The 23,474-nt window shown below is 48.3% G+C and overlaps 1 protein-coding gene across 4 annotated transcripts; it reads left to right on the top strand.

Moving 5' to 3' along the window:
* Positions 1 to 8,039: 8,039 nt before the first annotated feature.
* LOC110741985 (ATP-binding cassette sub-family A member 17-like) lies at positions 8,040 to 22,901 on the top strand. Of its 4 annotated transcripts, none has more exons than XR_004179900.1 (7): positions 8,040 to 8,224; positions 9,570 to 9,728; positions 18,777 to 18,928; positions 20,376 to 20,543; positions 20,786 to 20,976; positions 21,186 to 21,259; positions 21,818 to 22,901. XR_004179900.1 is itself a non-coding variant. In XM_031658573.1 (5 exons), the coding sequence occupies exons 1-3, from the start codon at positions 8,147 to 8,149 to the stop codon at positions 20,500 to 20,502; spliced, it is 360 nt and encodes a 119-aa protein (XP_031514433.1). In that variant the 5' UTR covers positions 8,040 to 8,146; the 3' UTR covers positions 20,503 to 20,543; positions 20,786 to 20,976; positions 21,148 to 21,431. The 4 variants fall into 4 exon arrangements, 1 of the variants encoding a protein (XP_031514433.1); XR_004179898.1 differs by having other exon boundaries at positions 21,148 to 21,259; XR_004179899.1 differs by lacking the exons at positions 8,040 to 8,224; positions 9,570 to 9,728 and adding an exon at positions 16,292 to 16,588 and having other exon boundaries at positions 21,148 to 21,259.
* Positions 22,902 to 23,474: the final 573 nt, after the last annotated feature.

Below are 23,474 nucleotides of genomic sequence, written 5' to 3'. Positions count from 1 at the left end.
TAGTACATATATACACATATATAGTATGTGTATATATACACTTTACATACACATATTTGTGTGTGTGTGTGTATATATATATACTTTAAATATATTTGTGTATGTACATACCTATACACACATATTGGCTAGTTAACTCAATACTTGGGACTTATTTAAGACTTTGCAGCCAGGCGCGGTGGCTCACACCTGTAATCCCAGCACTTTGGGAGGCCGAGGCAGGTGAATCCCGAGGTCAGGAGATCGAGACCATCCTGGCTAACACTGTGAAACCCCGTTTCTAATAAAAAAAGAGAAAAAAAAATTAGCCGGGCGTGATGGCAGACGCCTGTAGTCCCAGCTACTCGAGAGGCTGAGGCAGGAGAATGGCTTTAACCCAGGAGGCGGAGCTTACAGTGAGCCGAGATCGCGACACTGCACTCCAGCCTGGGTGACAGAGTGAGACTCCATCCCAAAAAAAAAGAAAAAAAAAGACTTTGCTAGCCAGTTTATAGCCAGTATATACTATATGCTGTATATATAGTATATACTGGTATAGCCAGTGTATACTATATGCTGTATATATAGTATATACTGGCACTATATATATACATGCACACACACATACACACACGTATTTATTTGTATATGTGAGTTTCAATGTTTAGGGTTATGTTAGATGGTTGTATACTTACATAATATCCTTGATTATGCTGCTAAGCCTACATAGTGTAAATATAATGTATATATCGCTCAGAATCAACCATAGTTCATTCCGAACTCAGAATCCCTTGGGCTGGATATGGCCTGCTGGCCATTGTTTACCAATTCCTGGCCTAGAGTCTCAGCAGAGCTGTGCTTTATAATTTTCAGTTTTGCTCATGAAATAGTTATTAAATGATATATCATTTTGTTTTAATTTGCATGTAGAATCTTTTAGGGAAAATGACAAAATCTGTTCATACTAGTGTTGCCTCAGTTATTTGGAAAAGCCATTGGTTAGTTAACTCAATACTTAGGACTTATTAAGACCTTGCTAGCCTGTTTATAGTCAGTATATACTTGCTACCCACTATATATAATCTAGATGCAGCTTTTTTCTTCATTATTCTTATCCTAACTTATTTTTTTTCAAATATCATATTACTTTCATTCTTTGAATCCAAGCAAAATGAACTGTGCCATGATTTTGAGAATTTGTTTTTGGTTTTGGTTTGGTTTAGGGGTTGTATGTTGGCAGATCCAGTACAGCTATCTCAAACATCAAACGTCCCTCTATGCATCCCCAGCCTCACTTAACAGAATTCCTGTTGACAGAAGTAAACATCTTCATTCAAGGATCTTCTCAATACAGACTGGGCTGCCAATCAGACCAAACGCTGGGGTAAGTAACATATTCCAAATGTATGTAAGAAAGCACATATTGGTTTAATTCTTGGAAATATGCTGTCATTCTGTCAAGAAGTTACATCAGCCTTTTACAGGGGCTTAAGAAAAAATGTGCATATTTTAGGCATAAAAGATTGACTGCCAAGTTTCGGCACTATCACAGTCTCTGCTCTAGTTCAAAGGCGAAGGGTGATGGTCTGTATAGGATTAACCCAGTGAAAGAAGGAATCATAGAAGATTATAGTAGAGGTCTTGGCCATTCCTCTGACCAGGAAGAAGATAGAATAAAAGTACTAAATCTGTTAGCCAAAAAGCACGTATCTTTCACTATAAAACAGATCATGTATTGTATCACTTAGAATTTAAAATTTGTTTAAATATATTCTTTTTTTTTTTGAGACGGAGTCTGGCTCTGTCGCCCAGGCTGGAGTGCAGTGGCCGGATCTCAGCTCACTGCAAGCTCCGCCTCCTGGGTTCACGCCATTCTCCCGCCTCAGCTTCCCGAGTAGCTGGGACCACAGGCGCCCGCCACCTCGCCCGGCTAATTTTTTGTATTTTTTAGTAGAGACGGGGTTTCACCGTGTTAGCCAGCATGGTCTTGATCTCCTGACCTCGTGATCCGCCCATCTTGGCCTCCCAAAGTGCTGGGATTACAGGCTTGAGCCACCACGCCCGGCCTGTTTAAATATATTCTTATGAAATATATGGACAACCTGTAATGTTCTTTTAATGTTGAAAAAAGGATATTGGGCTGGGCATGGTGGCTCACACCTGTAATCCCAGCAGTTTGGGAAGCTGAGGTGAGTGGATAACCTGAGGTCAGGAATTCGAGACCAGCCTGGCCAACGAGGTGATACCCTGTCTCTACTAAAAAAAATACATAGATAGATAGATAGATAGATAGATAGATAGATAGATAGATCGATCTCAAAATTAGCTGGGCATGGTGGTGGGTGCATGTAATCCTAGCTATACTTGGGAGGCTGAGGCAGGAGAATTGCTTGAACCCTGGAGGTGGAGGTTGCAGTGACAGTGAGCCAAGGCTCCAGCCTGGGCAACAAGTATGAGACTCCATCTCAAAAAAAAAAAAGAAAAAAGATATTGGTGTGTGGCTGGGCACAGTGGCTCATGCCTGTAATCCCAGCACTTTGGGAGGCTGAGGCGGGCGGATAACCTGAGGTCAGGAGTTTGAGACCAGCCTGACCAACATGGAGAAACCCCGTCTCTACTAAAAATACAAAATTAGTTGGGCGTGGTGGCGCATGCCTGTAATCCCAGCTACTTGGGAGGCTGAGGCAGGGGAATTGCTTGAATCCAGGAGGCAGAGGTTGCGGTGAGCCAAGATCATGCCATTGCACTCCAGTCTGGGCAATGAGAGCAAAACTCCGTCTCAAAAAAAAAAAAAAAGAATATTGAGGTGCATTTTATGAAGTGTTCTTGATTTAGCTATCCACAAGTATTAATGTAAAATAAGACTGACTTTTGTGGGTTAGTTAAGAGATTAATTTTATTGTTTCATAACCTTGAATCACACAATTACTGGGAAGCTGTCATCCACTGAGCCTCCAAGTTGGGAAAGGTCTTGGGGTCAACTAAGTCAGCCACCTGTCTCATACAGGAGGCAAAACAAGACCCCATCTCGTCAAAAAATAAAAAATTAGCCAAGCGCGGTGGTACACGCCTGTAGTCCCAGCTGCCAGGGAGGCTGAGGCAGAAGGATCGCTTGAGCCCAGGAGGTCAAGGCTGCAGCAAGCCAAGATCACACCACTGCCCTCCAGCCTGGTTGACAGAGTGAGACCCTGTCTCAGAAACAAACAAAAAATTGAGAGTTCTGGCCGGGCGCGGTGGCTCGCACCTGTAATCCCAGCACTATGGGAGGCCGAGACGGGTGGATCATGAGGCCAGGAGATCGAGACCATCCTGGCTAACACGGTGAAACCCCATCTCTACTAAAAATACAAAAAAAACAAAAAAAAAAAACAACAAAAAAAAATTAGCTGGGCGTGGTGGCAGGCACCTGAAGTCCCAGCTACTCGGGAGGCTGAGGCAGGAGAATGGTGTGAACCTGGGAGGAGGGGCTTGCAGTGAGCCAAGATTGCGCCATTGCACTCCAGCCTGGGCAACAGAGCGAGACTCCATCTTAAAAAAAAAAAAAAAAGAAAGGCCGGGCGCGGTGGCTCAAGCCTGTAATCCCAGCACTTTGGGAGGCCGAGACAGGCGGATCACGAGGTCAGGAGATCGAGACCATCCTGGCTAACCTGGTGAAACCCCATCTCTACTAAAAATACAAAAAATTAGCCGGGCGAGGTGGCGGGCGCCTGTAGTCCCAGCTACTCGGGAGGCTGAGGCAGGAGAATGGCCGGGAGGCGGAGCTTGCAGTGAGCTGAGATCCGGCCACTGCACTCCAGCCTGGGCGTCAGAGCAAGACTCCGTCTCAAAAGAAAAAAAAAAAAAGACTTCTAACTTAAAGCAAATTTTGAACATAATTGAAAAGTTAAGGCCGGGCACAGTGGCTCACACCTGTAATCCCAGCACTTTGGGAGGCCAAGGCGGGCGGATCACAAGATCAAGAGATCAAGACCATCTTGGCCAATATGGTGAAACCTATCTCTACTAAAAATATAAAAATTAGCTGGGCAGTGGTGGTGCATGCCTATAGTCCCAGCTACTTGGGAGGCTAATGCAGGAGAATTGCTTGAACCCAGGAAGTGGAGGTTGCAGTGGGCCAAGATCATGCCACTGCACTCCATCCTGGCAACAGTGCAAGACTCCGTCTCAAAACAAACAAACAAACAAAGAATTATTTTGATCTGTATATCCTGATATGGTCAATGTCCATTATATACTTTTAAATGTAACAAGTAAATTGGAGAAGATAATGCGTAGTATAATTCCGTTTTCATTTTAAAAGATAGTATCTAGAAAATATGGAAGGATTATACACAAAACTGTAGCAGTAGTTTTGGCAAGTGGAAAGGTACGTATACTTTCTAATTCCTACATGTCTCTTTTTTTCCATATTGTATAATTTTAAAATACATGAATTCTGGGCTGGATGTGGTGGCTTACACCTGTAATCCCAGCACTTTGGGAGGCCAAGGTGGGTGGAAAACCTGAGGTCAGAAGTTCAAGACAAGCCTGGCCAAAATGGCAAACCCCCATCTCTACTAAAAATACAAAAATTAGCCTGGCATGGTGGTGGGCACCTGTAACCCCAGCTACTCAGGAAACTGAAGCAGGAGAATCGCTTGGACCTGGGAGGCAGAGGTTGCGGTGAGCCAAGATGGTGCCACTGCACTCCAGCCTGAATTACAGAGTAAGATTCCTTTCTAAAAAAACAAAAAAGAAGATGATAGAGGTCTCTGAGTGTTTTTTACATTAGTGGTCAGTTGAAATTACAGGGTGATTAATGATTGATAGAAGAGCCACACATGTAATTTTTTTTTTCTTTTCTTTTCTTTTTTTTTTTTGAGGTGGAGTCTCCCTCTGTCGCCCAGGCTGGAGTGCAGTGGCACGATCTCTGTTCACTACAACCTCCGCCTGCTGGGTACAAGCGATTTTCCTGCCTCAGCCTCCCAAGTAGCTGGGATCACAGGTACTCACCACCAAACCCAGCTAATTTTTGTATTTTTAGTAGAGACAGGGGTTCACCATGTTGGCCAGGCTGGTCTTGATCTCTTGACCTCGTGATCCACCCGCATCAGCCTCCCAAAGTGCTGGGATTACAGGTGTGAGCCACCGCGCCCGGCCCAAACATGTAAATATTTTGTGTTTCAAATAGCTGTGATATGGATAGGGAGAACCCTTCTATTTACTTCATTTTTTAGTTAACAAAGAAAAAAATGAATATATTTATTGTATACAACATGAAAGAAGTCTTTTATTACATTATTTTTATAGAACATTGGTTATAGCAAGGGAAACAAAATATTACTCTTGTTTACCATTTGCTAGGATGTGGTTATAGTACTGATGACAGTAATGCTTCCTTTAAATAATATTTGTTATAAGAGGACTGCACCTACTATATGTAAAGGTGAAGAATAGCCTTGAAGATCACCCAGAGTTTAATAACATCTATTTTTCCTGTTATAGCAAAAGGATATGTGGTCCAAAAGAACACTTATGCCTGAGAGTCACTAGGTATGGGGAAGCACCTCACAGCTCTGGCTATTTTAGGACCTGTGTACATCATCCTGCTTTTCTTTGTTGAAACCAATATGTTCTGGAAACTGAAAACCAGGGTGTCTGACTTCTGCATGAAGCAAAATTTGGTGAGTGGGTCAACATGTAAATCTTCTAGGGGCTCCATAGCTTCCTTCCTGTGGTCTGTAGCTGCATTGATTCTCAGCATCAGAGGGAGCCTGCAGATCATCTGGTCCCATCTCAGAGCAGAGAGGTGACAGCTTGTGCCCAGGGACTCCCAGAGAGGGAGGAAGACTAGGGCTTAGTCCCTAGGTCCTGTTAATGATGCTGGCCACCTGTGGGGCTTTAAGTCCTGCTCATCAATGAATAGAAACAATACTCTGGGATTGGTCCAGGCATGGTGGCTCACGCCTGTAATCCCAGCACTTTGGGAGACTGAAGCGGGTGGATTGGCCTGAGGTCAGGAGTTTGAGACCAACCTGGCCAACATGGTAAAACCCCATCTCTACTAAAAATATAAAAATTAGCCAGGCGTGGTGGTGGGTGCCTGTAATCCCAGCTACTCAGGAGGCTGAGGCACGAGAATTGCTTGAACTGGAAGGCAGAGGTTGCAGTGAGCCCAAATTGTGCCATTGCACTCCAGCCTGGGCAACAGAGTGGGACTCTTGTCTCAAAAAAATAAAAAATAAAAAAATTACCTGGGATTCCTAAAACCAGTCACCTTCTGGAATACCTCTTTCCCCACAGACATCCATGAGCCAGATAGGAGAAAGTTCTGCCCAGTCAGCTCTTGGTCTGAGTATCTTCCAGAGGTCAAGATCACCCAAGGAAACTGTAGAAAATAGGCGTTTATTATATTTTGATATCCCCAGGTTATAAGTCATCTAGTTTTCCTCAAAAGGCAATGCCATTTTGTTTGCATGTCCACGATATCATGGTCATGGCAATGTGAGTTCAGTTTTTGATGCCTGTAGTTGCTTCTGGAATAGGGGTGGGAGGTTTTATGAGAACCAATGTCAGCTGGGCACCTTTGAGGCCTTCCCGGAGAGGATCCAGTCTTTGTAGGTCCTTTCAATCGCTACCTCCTACCATCACAAAAGCAGTTACATTTTCCCTCCTTGTCTTGGAATACAGGCAGTGTTGCACAAAGTAGCATTAGTGCCTGAAGACCAAGATGTGCAAGAGGAGGCAAAAAGTATCCAGACTAGTTTGCCAACTAGTGGAGAAAACTCCACTAGTTGTTAAAGAAATGTCAAAGTTAAAGTCAGACTTGTCTTTAAAAAGTCATGAACATTCTTCTTTGGGGCCCTTTGCATAAGGAATCAGTAAGTTGAAGGGCTCCCAGCCTTGCCTGCAGGTGTGGAGTATTGGAAGTGCCTCAGAGTTAATCACATGAGTTCATCTGTGTACCCAGAGACAGAAATTTGCAGCTCAGCCCTCCACTGTCTCTTGCCCTGGAAGACAGGAGGGCCTGGGATGGGAGGGGAGCCAGAGCCATGAACCTCAAGAACCAAGGATGTGGGCCAGGCGCGGTGGCTCACGCCTGTAATCCCAGCACTTTGGGAGGCCAAAGTGGGCAGATCACTTGAGGTCAGGAATTTCTGAGACCAGCCTGGCCAACATGGTAAAAGCCCTTCTCTATTAAAAATAGGAATATTAGCAGGGCGTAGTGGTGGGCACCTGTAATCCCAGCTACTCAGGAGGCTGAGACAGGAGAATTGTTTGAACCCAGGAGTTGGAGGTTGCAGTGAACCGAGATCACATCATTTTGCTCTCCAGCCTGGGTGACGAGAAACTCTATCTCAAAACAAACAAACAAACAAACAAAACCCTTCAAACATCCTCCCAAATTTGTTTTTCTTATTGTTTCCCTGTGGTTACTGGTGGTTAAAAACAAAATCAAGGCCAGGTGCAGTGGCTAACGCCTATAATCCCAGCACTTTGGGAGGCTGAGGCGGGCGGATTGTCTGAGCTCAGGAGTTCGAGACCAGCCTAGGCAACACAGGGAAACCCCATCTCTACTAAAATACAAAAAAAATTAGCCGGGCATGGTGAGGGGTGCCTATATTACCAGCTACTCGGGAGGCTGAGACAGAGAATTGCTTGAACCCAGGAGGCGGAGGTTGCAGTGAGCTGAGACCGCGCTGCTGATCTCCAGCCTGGGTGACAGAGGGAGACTCCATCTGCAAGGAAAAATTTTAAAAAAAAATCAAAAACAAACCCTCAGGCAACATCAAAAAGTTTTGTTTGCTTCAAGGACAGAAGGGAAAGGGCCTATCTTAGGGAACTAAGTTCTCAATATGTGAAGACAGTTGGAGAAGAGAAAACTTTAATAAACCCTGCTGGGAGTAGCAGCTGAGAGAAGGCAAGTGTGAGCCTGGGTACAGGAGAGGCCACGTGGGCCCAGAGGGCAGCTGGTAGCTATCCCAGAGCAGGTTTGCACCAAGCACAGTGCAACCCCTGGACTGCTGACTGCATGGCAGCCTCCTCACTGTGTCTCCTATCTTGTGTGTCTCAGATCTACATCAACAAGGTGCCCTGCTGTCTGTGAACAAAGTGTCCTTCACTGCAAGCACAAGAATGCTCTGGCCTTCTTGGCATCACTGGGGCTGAGAAGTCTTCCATTTTCAAAATGCTGACTGGGCAGAAGGCCATAACCTCCGGGGATGACTTTGTCAAGGTCCTCAGCATCAGCTCTGATGTAGGGAAGGTGAGTTTGTCCCTGGAAACAAACGTGGGGCTGTGACGCAGGATTTGGGGAACAGGAACTGGAATGGGATTTGCTCTCTGAAAATTCCATGTATCTGTTTCATCTGTGACTGCCAAATCCATAGCTCCATCCTAGATTGCTTCTCTGAGCTCCAGATCATATGGCAAGTTGTTTACTTAACATCATATCATGAATGTCACACAGGCACCTGAAATTCAGCAGGCCCCAAGTCTCCCCACAGCCCTGCAACCTCTTCTTACTTCCTCCCTCGTGCTTCCTGGGGGAGTGAGTGGTACACATCCTCCTGCTGTTCAAGGCACCTCTCCAGACATCCAGTCAAGCAGTCTGTGGATGCTCCCTCCCAGCAGCTCTTGAATCTGCTGCCTCCGGACCCAGTCCTCCTGCACTCCCCCTAGCTGAGGAGACTCCTGATGTCCTGTCTGTGTTTTCCTTGACTCGTCTGCAGCATTCATAATGGTGGCCTTTTCTGCCTTCAAACTCTAGCCTTCCTCTGTTAACTTCTGTAGCTTTCCCCGCTCCTGGTCTTCTCAGTCACTGACACGTCCTTCTCAGAAAGGAGTCTTCTCCTTCAACTGCCCCTTACATTCCTCAGGGGCTGCATCGTCAGCCACGTCTTTCTCACTCCCGATGCACTGTCCTGCCTGTTGGCTTCTCACTGCTGTGGCTCCTGTTAACATCTGTCTGTGGATGCTTCCCCAGTAGGCACACCCCAACCCACTCCAGCCCTGTGCTTCAGTCCTGCACGTTGATGCCTTCTCATCAGCCTTCTTTGGGTATCTCGAAAATGTTTCAAACTTAACTTAATATCTACTCCTAAACCTGACCCACTCTTGGAGTCTCTATCTCAATGTTGTCACTGGTTCAATGAGACACTTCTTGAAGGCCTTGTGTGCCCAGCTGTTGTGCTAGACCCAGTGGTTCTCACTTGCAAGGGGCTCATGAGCACATGAACAAGCCATTGCCATGAGGTAAGTGCATAGCCGAGGTGGGGGTGGTGCAGAGGGGATGCGGTGAAAGGCGCCCAAAGAGACCGCACTGCAGAGGTACGATCAGAGTTGTACTCTTCACAGCAGATGCATGCATGAGTCACTATTACCAAGAAGTTTATCAAGCCGGCCTCGATGTTCATGACCTAATCATGTAGAGAGAAAGCAGAAGAACCCACCCAGTCTAGTTCCAGAATCCGTGCCCTCAGTTGCCACTCTATGTTGTCTTTCAGTATACCTAGCTTAATTGGACAATTATAACCAATGTAAGCCCTCCTTGGTCATGAAATATTTACTATTAATTTTAACTTTTTCTTACTTTAAAAATCGTGGTGAAGGTCTTCTAGTAATGGCAAACGAGGAAATTCTGGCCCCCCCACTGCTGATGATAACTAGAAAAACTGGGCCAATGTTAAAAACATGTTTGAAAGCTTCAGAAAGCTAACAAGATAGTGAAGACTTACTGGGCCAGGAGATAGAAGAAGATAGAGGCTCAGGTAGGTGAGCAATTCAAGGTTTCACAACTGAGAGCTGAGTGTTGCTTTTTATGCTGAGTGACAGGGATTGGAATTCAGAGTTTACCTGGGGCAAGCACATGCCTGGTGAACGCATCCTTTCTTTGAGTTGAGACCCTGAAGGGCTGTACTATAGACACAGGGGTGAGCTGTGTTTATGCAAGCTTATACAATGATTGCAAAACAGCCTGGACTTAATAGCAGTCTTTGACATGAAATTAATATGACCCTAAACTGCCAGTGCTCCCAGACATCTATCAGAAATAAAGGGCAGGGGCTCACACCTGTAATCTCAGCACTTTGGGAGGCTTAGGTGGGCAGCTCACTTGAGGTCAGGAGTTCGAGACCAGCTTGGCCAACATGGTGAAACCCTGTCTCTACTAAAAATACAAAAATTAGCCAGGCATGGTGGTGGGTGCCTCTAATTCCAGCTATTCGAGAGGCTGAGGCAGGAGAATCACTTGAACCCAGGAGGTGGGGATTGTTGTAAGCCAAGATGTTGCCAGTGCACTCCAGCCTGGGTTACTGAGCAAGACTCCGTCTCAAAAAAAAATACAAAAAATACAAAAAAATTAGCTGGGCGTGGTGGTGGGCACCTGTAGTCCCAGCTACTTGAGGGGCTGAGGCAGGAGAATGGCATGAACCCAGGAGGTGGAGCTTGCAGTGAGCCAAGATCGTGCCACTGCACTCCAGCCTGGGCAACAAAGTGAGACTCTATCTCAAAAACAAAAACAAAAACAAAACAATGCAAAAAAAAAAAAAAAAAACTGGCCGGGTGTGGTGGCACACGCCTGTCATCCCAACACTTTGGGAGGCTGAGGCGGGTGGCTAAGTTGAGGTCAAGAACTTGAGACCAGCTTGCTGCTTAACATGGTGAAACCCCATCTCTACTAAAAATACAGAAATTTGCCGCGCATGGTGGCACATCCCTGTAATCCCAGCTACTGTGGAGGCTGAGGCATGAGAATCACTTGAACCTGGGAGGTGGAGGTTGCAGTGAGCTGAGATTGAGCCACTGTACTCCAGCCTGGGTGACAGAGTGAGAGACTCAGTCTCAAAAACAAACAAACAGGCTGGGCGCAGTGGCTCAAGCCTGTAATCCCAGCACTTTGGGAGGCCGAGACGGGTGGATCACGAGGTCAGGAGATCGAGACCATCCCATAACATGGTGAAACCCCCGCCTCTACTAAAAAAATACAAAACTAGCCGGGCGAGGTGGCGTGGCGCCAGTCCCAGCTACTGGAGTGGTGAGGTGAATGGCGCGGATCCCGGGAGGCGGAGCCAGTGAGCTGGAGATCCGCCACTGCACTCCAGCCCAGGCGCATGAGTAAGACTGTCCCAAAACAAACAAATGGCCAGGCGCGGCTCCGCCTGTAATCCCAGTGACCTTTGGGAGCTCTAGACGCATGGACGTAATGCAGGTCAGGAGATCTGGCAGACCATCCTGGCTGGGGCTACTGGCAAACTGGCCTCTACTAAAAATACAAAATCCAGGGGCCGGCGAGGTGTGTGTAGGGCGCTCGCAGCCCCAGGCCACTCGGGGAGGCTGAGGCAGGAGGAATGGCGGAACCCGGAGGCAGGCGGAGCTTGCAGTGAGCTGCTGAGATCCGGCCACTGCACTCCCTGCCTCGGGTGAGCAGAGCCACGAGACTCCGTTTCAAAAAGAAAAACAAAACAAACAAACAAACAAACAAACAAACAGACAAAATCCCAAAAACCAAAGGTAAATCTTCTCCAGGGAAAGAGGATATCATCCTAGTCCTCAAATGATCTCTACAAACAATTTGGCAAATGCAATGCTTGGTGCACAATAAAAAAATACTTAGGTACATGTGGATAAAATATAACACCCCAGCCCTACAAAAAAAAATTAGAGGCCCAGTGCAGTGGCTCACGCCTGTAATCCCAGCACTTTGGGAGGCAGAGGCAGACGGATCACGAGGTCAGGAGATCGAGACCATCCTGGCTAACACGGTGAAACCCCGTCTCTACTGAAAATACAAAAAAATTAGCTGGGTGTGGTGTAGTCCCTGTAGTCCCAGCTACTTGGGGGGCTAAGGCAGGAGAATGGCATGAACCCAGGAGGCGGAGCTTGCCGTGAGCCGAGATCGCGCCACTGCACTCCAGCCTGGGCGATAGAGCGAGACTTTAGAATGAAGTACATAGGGTCAAAAGGGTAGAAAAAATATAGAGGAAGATAAGAGTCATTGTAGTATACAGCCTCCAAGGTGTGCCCTAGTAATGCCCCTCCCAGCATTCACACCCTTGAGTAGTCCCTCCCTATGTGGTACCAGGATTGTTGGATGTGTCAGCAAAACACTGTAGTCTTCTGAAGAAGAGATGGGGTGTTACTTCTGAGACTGGGTCATAAAAGACACTACAGCCTCTGGTTTGGATACTCTTTCCCTCACAGCACTCACCGTATTATCACGATTTGCCAGAGAAACAGAACAAATAATACATAGATAAACAGACACATAGAAAGAGATTTATTATGAGGCATTGGCTCACACAATTATGGAAGCTGAAAAGTTCCACAATCTGCCATCTGCAAGCTGGAGGCCTGATAAAACCAGTGGTGTATTCCTGTCCAAACCCAAAGGCACAGGGACTGGGGTGCCAATGGTGTCAATCCCAGTCTGAGTCTGAAGGCCCAAAAGTTGGAGGCCCCAGTGTCCAAGGATAGGAGAAGATGGATGTCCCAGCCTAGTAAGAGTGGAGTCACTCTTCGTCTGCCTTTGTGTTCTCTTCAGGCCCTCTGCGGGTTGGATGACACCCAACAGCATCCTTAAGGGCATGTATCTATTCTGTCTCTGATTCAAGTGCTGAGCACTTCCAGAGACACTCTCACAGGCATTCCCAGAAATCATGTTTCACCAGCTATCTGGACATCCCTGAGTCCAGTCAAGTTGGCACATAAAATTAACCAGCACGGCCGCATGTGGTGGCTCACGCCAGTAATCCCAGCACTTTGGGAGGCCAAGGCGGGCAGATCACGAGGTCAGGAGTTTGAGACCTGTCTGACCAACATGGTGAAACCCTGTCTCTACCTAACATACAAAAATTAGCCAGGCATGGTGGCACATGCCTGTAGTCCCAGCTACTCAGGAGGCTGAGGCAGGAGAATCGCTTGATCCCGAGAGGTGGAGGTTGCAGTGAGCCAAGATCACGCCACTGTACTCCAGCCTGGGCGACAGAGCGAGACTCCATCTCAAAAAAAAAAAAAAAAAAAAAAAAAAAAATTAACCAGCACGCTTACTCTGAGGGAAGCTAAGTGCCATTGCCATGTCATGCAGACACCTAGGTGGCCCTGCAGAGAGGCCTGCATGGTGAGGAGCAGTAAGTAGGTACCTGAGACCTGCCAGCCACTTGGAAACAGCTCCTCTAGCCTTCAAGAGACTTTGGGCCCCACTGACAGGTTAGCAGCACCTCATGAGAGATCCTGGTCAGCACCACCCAACTAAGCTGCTCTGAGATTCCTGATCTGATGCATAATAACCATGAAATAACAAATTACACCCACGTTTTGAAGTAATTTGTTATGCAGCAACATGTGACTAATCACATAGGAAGGATACAGTGACAAGGCTTAATATGTGTGTAACAGAGGTTCCAAAAGGAAGGGAGACAAGGCAACATTTGAAACCATATGGCTAAAACTTTTCAAAATTTATGAAAGACCTCAATCACAAATGAAGCCCTATTATCCCCAAGCGGATAAATAAAAAGAAATCAGCCTCTAGGAACAGTATAGTAAATCTGCTGAAAACCAAACAAGAAAAAGTCTTAGAAGGACCCAGAGATAAAAGGTGGAGTCCCTTCACAAGAGCAACAGTTACACTGGCAGAGGCCCAATCACAGAAATAATAGAGGCCAGAAGACAATAGAACGATACATTGTAAGTGATATGAGAGGAAACAACCTACCCGGAATAAAGTAACCCACCAAACTATACTTAGGAAAGAAGTTTTGTTTGTTTGTTTGTTTGCTTGCTTGCTTTCTGTTTTTTTGAGATGGAGTCTTGCTCTGTTGCCCAGGCTGGTGCATGCAGTGGCGTGATCTCGGCTCACTGCACCCTCTGCCTCCTGGGTTCAAGCGATTATCCTGCTTCAGCCTCTTGAGTAGCTGGGATTACAGGCGTCTGCCACCACACCCGGCTAATGTTTGTATTTTTAGTAAAGATGGGATTTCACCATGCTGGCCAGCCTGGTCTCGGACTGCCACCCTCAGGCAATCTGCCCGTCTCGGCCTCCCAAAGCGCTGGGACTACAGATGTGAGCCACCAGTGTCCGGCCAGAAGATATTTTTAAAAAGACCTTCAGGCTTTTTAAAGCGGTGGCTCAAGCCTGTAATCCCAGCACTTTGGGAGGCCGAGATGGGCGGATCACGAGGTCAGGAGATCGAGACCATCCTGGCTAACATGGTGAAACCCCATCTCTACTAAAAAATACGAAAAACTAGCTGGGCGAGGTGGCGGCGCCTGTAGTCCCAGCTACTCGGGAGGCTGAGGCAGGAGAATGGCGTAAACCCGGGAGGCGGAGCTTGCAGTGAGCCGAGATCCGGCCCCTACGCTCCAGCCTGGGTGACAGAGCGAGACTCCATCTCAAAAAAAAATAATAAATAAATAAAATAAAATAAAATAAAATAAATAAATAAAAAGACCTTCAGATAAATAAAAGCTGAGAGAATTTATCACCAGCAGATGTATGCAAAAGGAGATAATAAAGAATAAGTTTCAGGCAGAAGGAAAATGATCCCAGATGGAAACTCAAAGATTCAGAAAGGGCTAGGTGTGGTGGCAGTGGCTCATACCTGTAATCCTATCACTTTGGGTAGCTAAGGCAGGTGGATCGCTTGAGGCCAGGAGTTCAAGACCAACCCAGGCAACATAGTGAGACCCCCCATCTCTACAAAAAATAACAAATTAGCTGGGTGTAGTGGCATGCTCCTGTAGTCCCAGCTACTCCAGAATCTGAAGTAGGAGGATCGTTTGAGCTCAGGATTTGAGGTTATGGCAAGCCATGCTCATACCACTGCACTCTAGCCTGGGTGACAGAGCAAGACCCTATTAAAAATATATATATACAGAAAGGATGGCTGGGCGGGATGGCTCATGCCTGTAATCCCAGCACTTTGGGAACCCAGGGGAAAAAAAAGGAGTAAAAAGTGATTTATTGATTTATTGATTTATTTGAGACGGAGTCTCGCTCTGTCACCAGGCTGGAGCGCAGTGGCGTGATCTTGGCTCACCGCACCCTCCGCCTCCCGGGTTCAAGCAATTCTCCTGCCTCAGCCTCCTGAGTAACTGGGACTAAAGGCACGAGTCACCATGCCTGAGTTATTTCTGTATTTGTAGTAGAGATGGGGTTTCACTGTGTTAGCCAGGATGGTCTCGATCTCCTGACCTCATGATTTGCCTGCCTTGGCCTCCCAAAGTGCTGGGATTACAGGCATGAGCCACCGTGCCCGGCCAAGTGGTTTTTTTTTTTTTTTTTTTCAAGGGAGATGTGTGGCCGAGAGTGATGGGAGATGCGCCTGTAGTCCCAGCTACATGGGAGGCTGAGGGAGGACAATCGCTTGAACTCGGGAGGTGGAGGTTGCAGTGAGCTGAGATTGCACCACTGTACTCCAGCCTGGGCAACAGAGTGAGACTCCGTCTCAAAAAAAAAAGAAAAGGGAGATGTGTCAGTTTTGACGGAAAGCTATAATAATAATGTCTTATGAGGTTTAAAATACATGTAAAAGTAAAATACATGACAACAATGGCTTTAAGTCAGGAGAGGGTAAAAGAAGGTAAAGTATTTTAAGGTCCTTACCTTGTTCATGAATAAAGTAAACAGTTAATGATATCCATTGCTAAGTCAAGGATGCATGTTTTAATCTCTAAAGGAACAACCAAAGTAATGGGGGAAAGGAGTTTATATTTTTAAGCTAATAGAAGGGAAAAATAGGAACATGAAAAAAATTATGTGATAGAAGAATTGAGAGAGAAAAAGGAACGTACAACATATGGGCTAGCTAGCCCTGAATAAGATGATAGAGTTAGGCCAGGCTTGGTGGCTTACACCTGTAATCCCAGTACTTTGGGAGGCCCAGGCGGGAGGATGGCTTGAACCTAGGAATCCGAGACCAGTCTGGGCAACATAGCCAAACTCCATCTCTACAATAAATTTAAAAATTAGCCAGGTGCAGTGGTGTGTGCCTGTAGTCCCAGCTACTTGGGAGCTGAGAGGATCACTTATGCCTAGGAGGTTGAAGCTGCAGTGAGCCATGATCACACCACTGCCTTCCAGCCTGGGCAAGAGAGTGAGACCTTATCTCAAAAAAAAAAAGTTATATATATATACACACACACATATATATATAACTATATATATAATATATATATTATATATAAATATGAAAGTTATATATATAATTTTAAAAGATTAAAATTATCAAAAAGGATACTCAAAAGGTTAAACATAGTATTACCATATGACCCAGCAATTCCTTTCCTAGGTATATAACCAAAAGAACTGAAAACCTACATCCACACAGAAACTTGTACAAGAATGTTCACAGAAGCATTACTCATAGTGGCTAAAAGTGGAAACAACCCAAATGTCCATCAACAGATGAATGGATAAACAACATGTGGTCTTGCTGTATAATATGGAATATTCCTCAGCCATAAAAAGGAATGAAGCACTGACATGCACCACAACATGGATGAACCAGAAAACCTTATGCTAAGTAAAAGAAGGCAGACACAGAAGACCATTTGCTGTGTGATTCCATTAATATGAAATGTCCAGAACAGGCAAAGCCATGGAGACAGGAAGCTTATTAGTGGTAATCAGGTGCTGGAGGTGTTAAAGGGAATGGGGAGTGACTACTAATGGGTACAGGGTTTCTTTTGGGAACAATGAAGTGTTTCAAGTTGAGTGTGATGATGGATCTGAACGTGCTAAGAACAGTTGAACTGTACACACTGGTGAATTATGTGGTACGTGCATTGTATCTTAATAAAGCTTTTATAAAAAGAAGAAGGAAAAGGGGGAAGCCCCACTCTGGGAACCAAAGCTGGGCCCTCAGTTGTGTAAGGTCTCTGTAAACATTCTTCCATGCTGACAGCCTTCTCCCTTACCTCTCTTTCACTAAGCAGACACTTCATGTGGTTTCCTTTCTTTCCCTCCCTCCCTCTCTCTCTTTTTCTTTCTCTCTCTCTCTTTTCCTTCCCCTTCCCCTCCCCCTTCCCCTTCCTCCTTTCTTAGAGTCTCCCTCTGTCACCCAGGCTGGAGTGCAGTGGCGTGATCTCAGTTCGCTGTAACCTGTGCCTCCTGGGTTCAAGCAATTCTCATGTCTTAGCCTTCAGAGTAGCTGGGATTACAGGCGTGTGCCATGTTGGCCAGGCTGGTCTCAAACTCCTGGCTTCAAGCGATCCACCCACCTAGCCTCCCAAAGTGCTGGGATTACAGGCGTGAGCCACAGTGCCCAGCCTCCATGTGGTTTTCTGTTTTGTATTCTGTAAAATCTTACCCATCCTCACAACCTCAGGCAGTGAAGCCCAGGGTTGTCCAGCTGTTTGAATAGAGAAGAGAAGAGGGGAGAAAATAGGAGGGAAAAACAGTGGTTACTTCTCGAAAATGGCATCCCACTCTTTTCAGCACCTGGGAGTAGACGAACATGGACACAAACGAGGGTGGTCAGCTGCAAGTTTAGAAAGGCAAAAACCTGAGGTCAGGAGTTTGAAACCAGCCTGGCCAACATGGTGAAATCCCATCTCTACTAAAAATACAAAAAAATAGGTGGGCGTGGTGGCGTGCACCTGTAGCTCCGGCTACTCGAGGGGCTGAGAGGAGAATCGCTTGAACCCAGGAGGTGGAGGTTGCAGTGAGCGGAGATTGCACCACTGCACTCCAGCCTGGGCAACAGAATGAGACTCTGTCCCAAAAATAAAAATAAAAATAAAAGCAAAAACGTGGAAATGAGTCAAATGAATTTTTTAAACAGCTAAATAAAATCTAGAAGCCCTCCCTGGATGACTAGCAAAATGACCACTTAAAATAAGTGGGGGTAGATCTGTATTTACTGACCTAGGAATATCTTTAAGACATAATGTTGAGTAAGAAAAGCATGTTGGCTGGCCACGGTTGCTCACGCCTGTAATCTCAACACTTGGGGAGGCTGAGGCAGGTAGATCATGAGGCCAGAAGTTCGAGACCAGCCTGACCAACATGGTGAAACCTCATCTCTACTAAAAATACAAAAATTAGCCGGGTGTGGTGGTGTGTGCCTGTAACCCCAGCTACTCAGGAGGCTGAGGCAGGAGAATTGCTTGAACCCGGGAGGCGGAGATTGCAGTGAGCTGAGATCACACCACTGCACTCCAGCCTGGTGACAGAGCGAGACTCCATCTTAAAAAAAGAAAATAAGAAAGAAAAGCATGTTACAGAATGGTAGATATGGGATGATACCATTTGGCAAAAACAGCACCCAGCCAGTCCTGAGCAAGGAGCACAGGCCCACAAAGGTGCCTTTGCCAACACAGAAGTCTAAAGGGTGCACAGGTGCCTGGCCACAGCAGGCTGAGCCAATAGACTGCAGGAGTCTTTGCATGAATATTTTACAAAGAAAATCTGTTTGCAGATTACATGTCTAACGGAAAATATTTCTAAAGAGGAAAAAAGCAAAGCAAGCCTCTTGTATTGACTGGATGCTTCAAAGGCACCAGGAAGTAGGGAGGCACTGTGTGCTGAGGTTTCATGCTGGGTGGGCTGGAGGAGAAGCTAAACAAGCACTCCACCCTGTCCACTACACCAGCAGCAAGGGCTGTCCCAGGCTCCCTTACGTTACTCTACTTCCACTCACAGCCTCTTAGTAGTGTGCCTGTGCATTCACGTGGCAGATGCAGGTAGTGGCAGAGGCAGCAGCCTGGAGCAAGACCGGCAGGTGTCCAGGCCCTTGCCTCATTGGAGGCTTGATAAACCTGGTGGGAAGAGGCTTTCTTCTGACGTGCCTCCCTCTCCGGGCTGTTTCCTAACTCAGATACGGCGGTGGATTGGTTACTGTCCTCAGTTTGATGCTCTGCTGAACTTCACGACAGGCCGTGAGATGCTGGTCATGTATGCCCGGATCTGGGGCATCCCAAAGCACCACATCACTGCTTGTGTGGACCAGATTCTTGAGGATTTAGTCAGGTACATGTACGCCGACAAGCTGGTCAAGACCTACAGGGGAGATCTGGGGCTTCCTTCAGCCCCTCCACCTCCAGTGACAAGATAAGTTCCAGTTCTTCCCAGACCTGGAGAGCAGGGCAAAGCCCCCAGATCTGGGCATGAGGTCACTGCACAGGTGGTTGGGGGCGGCCTCCACCCCTGCAGAAAGAGGTGAGTGGCCTGGGCTGCCTCAAGGCACCACTTCCTCTTGGTCCTGGGCTTGAGCGGATTATAAAGCTGACGCAGGGCTAAGGCAGCTTACCGGGCTGAGGTCAGGTCGATGGCACCACAGGTGTTACTGTCCTGATAAGGTGAGGACGGACCTTTCTCCCTGCCACTTCATGAAGGGCTTTCTATTTTCAATAAGTTTGCATTTTAAGCCCCGTCTTACCTCATACCACTGGGCCTGGAGTACCTGAACTGCAGATGTTCTGCTAAGGAGCATGGGGTATTTCTTAGCCTTCTGTTGTCAGTGATAGAAGCCTGACACCAATCAAAGCAAGGCCACAGGCTGCGCAGGTCCAAGGACTCCCTTCGTGTTGTGTGCAGCTCCCCTGGAGGCACACAGCGGTACTGCATACCCAGGATTGGGATGTAGAGGTGCCCACACGTCTGGCAAAATGAGCCCAGGGTCAGATGATGATGTCCCTTGGGTCTTCTCTCTTTGTTGGCTTCTGTTTCAAGCAGGTTTTATGTTTCCCCGCATCTTCTGAAGATCAAATGAGTTCACATTTGCAGTTTAGAACTGTGTGTTGTGCATAGTAAATGCAATATGTGTTTTTTTGTTTTTTGTTTTTTCTTTTGAGGCAAAGTTTTCACTCTTGTTGCCCAGGCTGAAGTGCAATGGTGCGATCTCACCTCACTTGAACCTCCGCCTCACGGGTTCAAGCGATTCTCCTGCCTCAGCCTCCCAAGTAGCTGGGATTACAGGTGCCCGCCACCACGGCCAGCTAATTTTTGTATTTTTAGTAGAGACGGGGTTTCACCATGTTGGCCAGGCTTGTCTCAAACTCCTGACCTCAGGTGATCCACCCGCCTCAGCCTCCCAAAGTGCTGGGATTACAGGCGTGAGCCACCACGCCCAGCCACTATTTTTTTTTAGTTAGCTAAGATGGGCCAATGCCCGTCCTCTCAGATAGAGAAGTGCTTGCCCTCAACACTTCGAGACCCTCAAAGAAGACTCCTCAACCATGTGCTCACCCTGGACTCATCCCTGTGTCCACGGGAATGGGCTATTCCTTGAGTGGACAGCCCAAGCCACAGTTCAGCTCTGGGTGAAAGTGGTGGGCTGCATTGCTAAAAGCCCCATGAGAGGTGTGGGAATGCTTCCTGAATAGAGAAGGAAAGGGGGTGAGTATTGAGCTGGCATGCTCACTGCTGGAGACTGACCATTGCCGTCACCCAACCTTCTCCCTTCCACCCCCAGCAGTGGTAACAAGCAGAAGCTGAGCACTGGCATCGCCCTGATCAGAGAGCCTGCCGTCATCTTCCTGGACGAGCCGTCCACTGGCATGGACCCCGTGGCCTGGCACCTGCTTTGGAATGCTGTGGCATGAGCCAGCAAGTCTGGCAAGGCCATCATCATCAGCTCCTACAGGTAGAGCCTGGGTCTGTGGGTAACTGGAAGTTTCAAAACCAGGTAGGCTGGGAAAGAACCAGGTGGCCAGGAGACCCGTCAGCAGCTGGTGGAGAGTCTTTGAGGAGATTCCCTCAGCTCCGCACATGAGCCGCACTCTGAGCATGGGTATCAGGAATGGCCTGATCAGGGCACCAATGCCTTCCTGTCTGCACCAGCCTTTGGCATCCCCAATCCTGTCTGAGGCCCTGCCCTCTCCGCAGCATGGAGGCGTGTGAGGCCCTGTGCACCCAGCTGGTCATCATGGTCCAGGGGCAGTTCAAGTGCCTGGGCAGCCCCCAGCACCTCAAGAGCAAGTTTGGCAGCAGCTACACCCTGCGGGCCAAAGTGCACAGCGAAAGGCAATAGGAGGCGCTGGAGGATTTCAAGGTCTTCGTGGACCTGACCTTTCCAGGTGTGTTTCAGCCCCAGCAGCCCCCACTGGGTGGGCCCTGGGCCCCTGCCTAGGCCTCTTCTGTCTGCCGTAAGGAGAATCTATGCCTCACCCCTCCCATGTCCCATCTCCCCAATCCCTGGGATGAGGACCCCAGTGCCGAGCAACCACGCACCCTCTGTGATCCTCCAGCCTGGCCGTCACAGCAATGCCATCCCTCATTCGTGCAGCCAGCATCCTCGAAGACAAGCACCAAGGCATGGTCCATGACCACCTGCTGGGCCAAGACCTCAGCTGGGCAAAGGTGAGCGCACATTTTTGACGTGACCCACTTTCTGGGGTAACTCTGTCTCTCTCTCTCCCTCTCTTTCTCTCCTCTCCATCCCCCTGAAGTCATGTTCAGCACTGCCCCTGTCCTCTGCCATCTCCATGGCAATGTTCACGTGGATATCATAGAACAGAAGGTGTTTCCCCTGGAAGGGACTTTGAAGATCGGCTCCTCCTGCCCCCTCATTTCACGGAGAGGACAGCAGGCCCAGAGAGGGAACACCAGATGCCTGGGGACACACAGCAAGCCAGGGACACCCACCAGGCCTCTGACCTTCTGGCACCATTCCCACCCAAGAGCACAGACAGCTGAGATCCATAGCACTGACTTCTTGGGAGGTGTTCTGGAGCAGCTGAAAGAGGGATGGGCCTCTTTGGGGCCATGTCACAGTCCCAGAGGCCAGCCCTTCCCGCCTTCTCTCCTCCCCTGCGTGCGTCTGTGGGACAGCCAGAGGCCAGCCCTTCCCGCCTTCTCTCCTCCCCTGTGTGCATCTGTGGGACAGCCTGGCCACAGCAGCCTCCTTCCTCCCCTCAGATGTTTGGCACTCTAGAGCAAGCCAAGAAGAAGTACATGCTGGACAATTAGTCACGTCACCATGGAGGTCATCTTCCTGAGCTTTGCCTGCCCTGTGCCCCTGGTCCAAAGTGAAGACCAATGACAGCAAGCAGAGCAAGCGGGCTCCTCATCGTGCTCGCTGCCTCCCTCCCTGCCTCCCTCTCAGCTTTTCTCTCAGCCTCCCTCCCTACCTCCCTCAGAGCCTGTCCTGCTGTAATTAAGACAGACCAGTGCCAGGGTGGCCCAGGTGTGCATGGCCTGCCCTGGGTCTCCAGGGCTTACAGAGGCAGCTCTCGGCCCAGCTAGCTCAGCACAGGGCTCTCCCCCTAACTGTAGTGCACGGAGCAGAGTGGGGCCCACTGGAGAACTTAAGAGGCCCGCTGGGGAACCCAGGTACGTTTCCTTAGAAAGGGATGCCCGAGTCCCACCTGAGTAGCCTGTGGTCTTGTTGAGACCTGGCTGTGGAAGCAGACTCAGAACATCTTGCACATCCTTTCCAAAGGCGGCGGCCAGGGAGTGACCACAGTAGTAACCATGACCCGACCAGGTGCCAGCTCTGTGGACGGTCCCCTGCAGGCATCATGTCATTTGATCACACCACCCTCAGGCCCGGCCTGAAGGGGACTGTCCTGGTCATCCCCTTGCTCATGGGCAAGAAGTCTGCAGGGCAGAGGGAAATGCTTACCCAAAGCTTGCGTTCTTCCTTCTCTAGAATCCCCTGCCCAGATAATTTGTCCGTCCAGTGCACTCCCTCCCAGGGCAGGCCATGCTGCCCGACGCACCCTGAGACGCGAGGTGCAGCAAAGCAGCAGCTCTGCAGAACTGCGGGTGGAGTTTGGATGGGTGCTTGGGGGTTTCCACACAGATGTGCAGATCCCTTGGAAAGCAGGATAGAGCCAGAAACAGAGAGGAGGGTGCCCACAGGCCAGGGCGGGGCTGGCTCCCATGGTCACATGCAAGAGTGGAGCTTCATGGAGACCATGATTCTAAACGCACACCTGGCCTCCCAGGTGGTAATGACACTGTTCTTCTGAAGGAAGGAGGAAAGAAATATTGACAAGGTTGCTAGCCTAAGTCAGGATGTTACAACATTAAGTATTTGGATGTGTGGGCTTTCATCCTCTTCCCCAGCTCCTGCAAATTTAGGGCTGCGTGTGATCCTATATCCACCCATGAAGTGAACAGCGCCCTACCTCCCACACGGGTAGACTGACTTAGAGGCAGCCAGTAACTTCCCACATCAACAGGCAGGGGAGCCAGGGTTGCACTGGGGCAGAGGTTCTTGCAGTGGGGTCCCACGCGCAGCAGCACCATCAGCAAACTTGTTAGAAATGTAGGTTATTGGGCCCCATCCAAAACCTACCGAATCAGAAATGCTTGGGGCAGGGCCAGCAATCCTGTTGCAACAAGCCCTATAGCAGGTGTTCTGACGCAGCTCCAGCATGAGAAGCACTGAGCAGAGGCCCCATGGGCGCCAGACCATCGCACTGTCCACATGCAGATGGATGTGGCCGCATGCCTTTGTCATGTACACTCTCCTCTCCTCTGAGACGGGCTCCATTCAGCGGCCTTTCTCTCTCTGTGGAGCTCACTCTGCCCCTTGCCACAGGCCCCTCAGCTCCCCTCTGGGAAGTGC

This window comes from Papio anubis, chromosome 18 (genome assembly GCF_008728515.1).
Source record: "Papio anubis isolate 15944 chromosome 18, Panubis1.0, whole genome shotgun sequence".
NCBI classification, from domain to species: domain Eukaryota; kingdom Metazoa; phylum Chordata; class Mammalia; order Primates; family Cercopithecidae; genus Papio; species Papio anubis.
Note: the sequence above shows the minus strand (reverse complement) of the source record. Positions and strands in the feature narration are given on the sequence as shown.

Coding starts and splice junctions, on each gene's coding strand:
- LOC110741985 (XM_031658573.1), top strand. CDS start 8,147: ATGCTGACTGGGCAGAAGGCCATAACCTCCGGGGATGACTTTGTCAAG. Junction 8,225..18,776: donor TCAGCTCTGATGTAGGGAAG/GTGAGTTTGTCC, acceptor TTCCTAACTCAG/ATACGGCGGTGGATTGGTTA. Junction 18,929..20,372: donor ATTCTTGAGGATTTAGTCAG/GTACATGTACGC, acceptor TTCCACCCCCAG/CAGTGGTAACAAGCAGAAGC.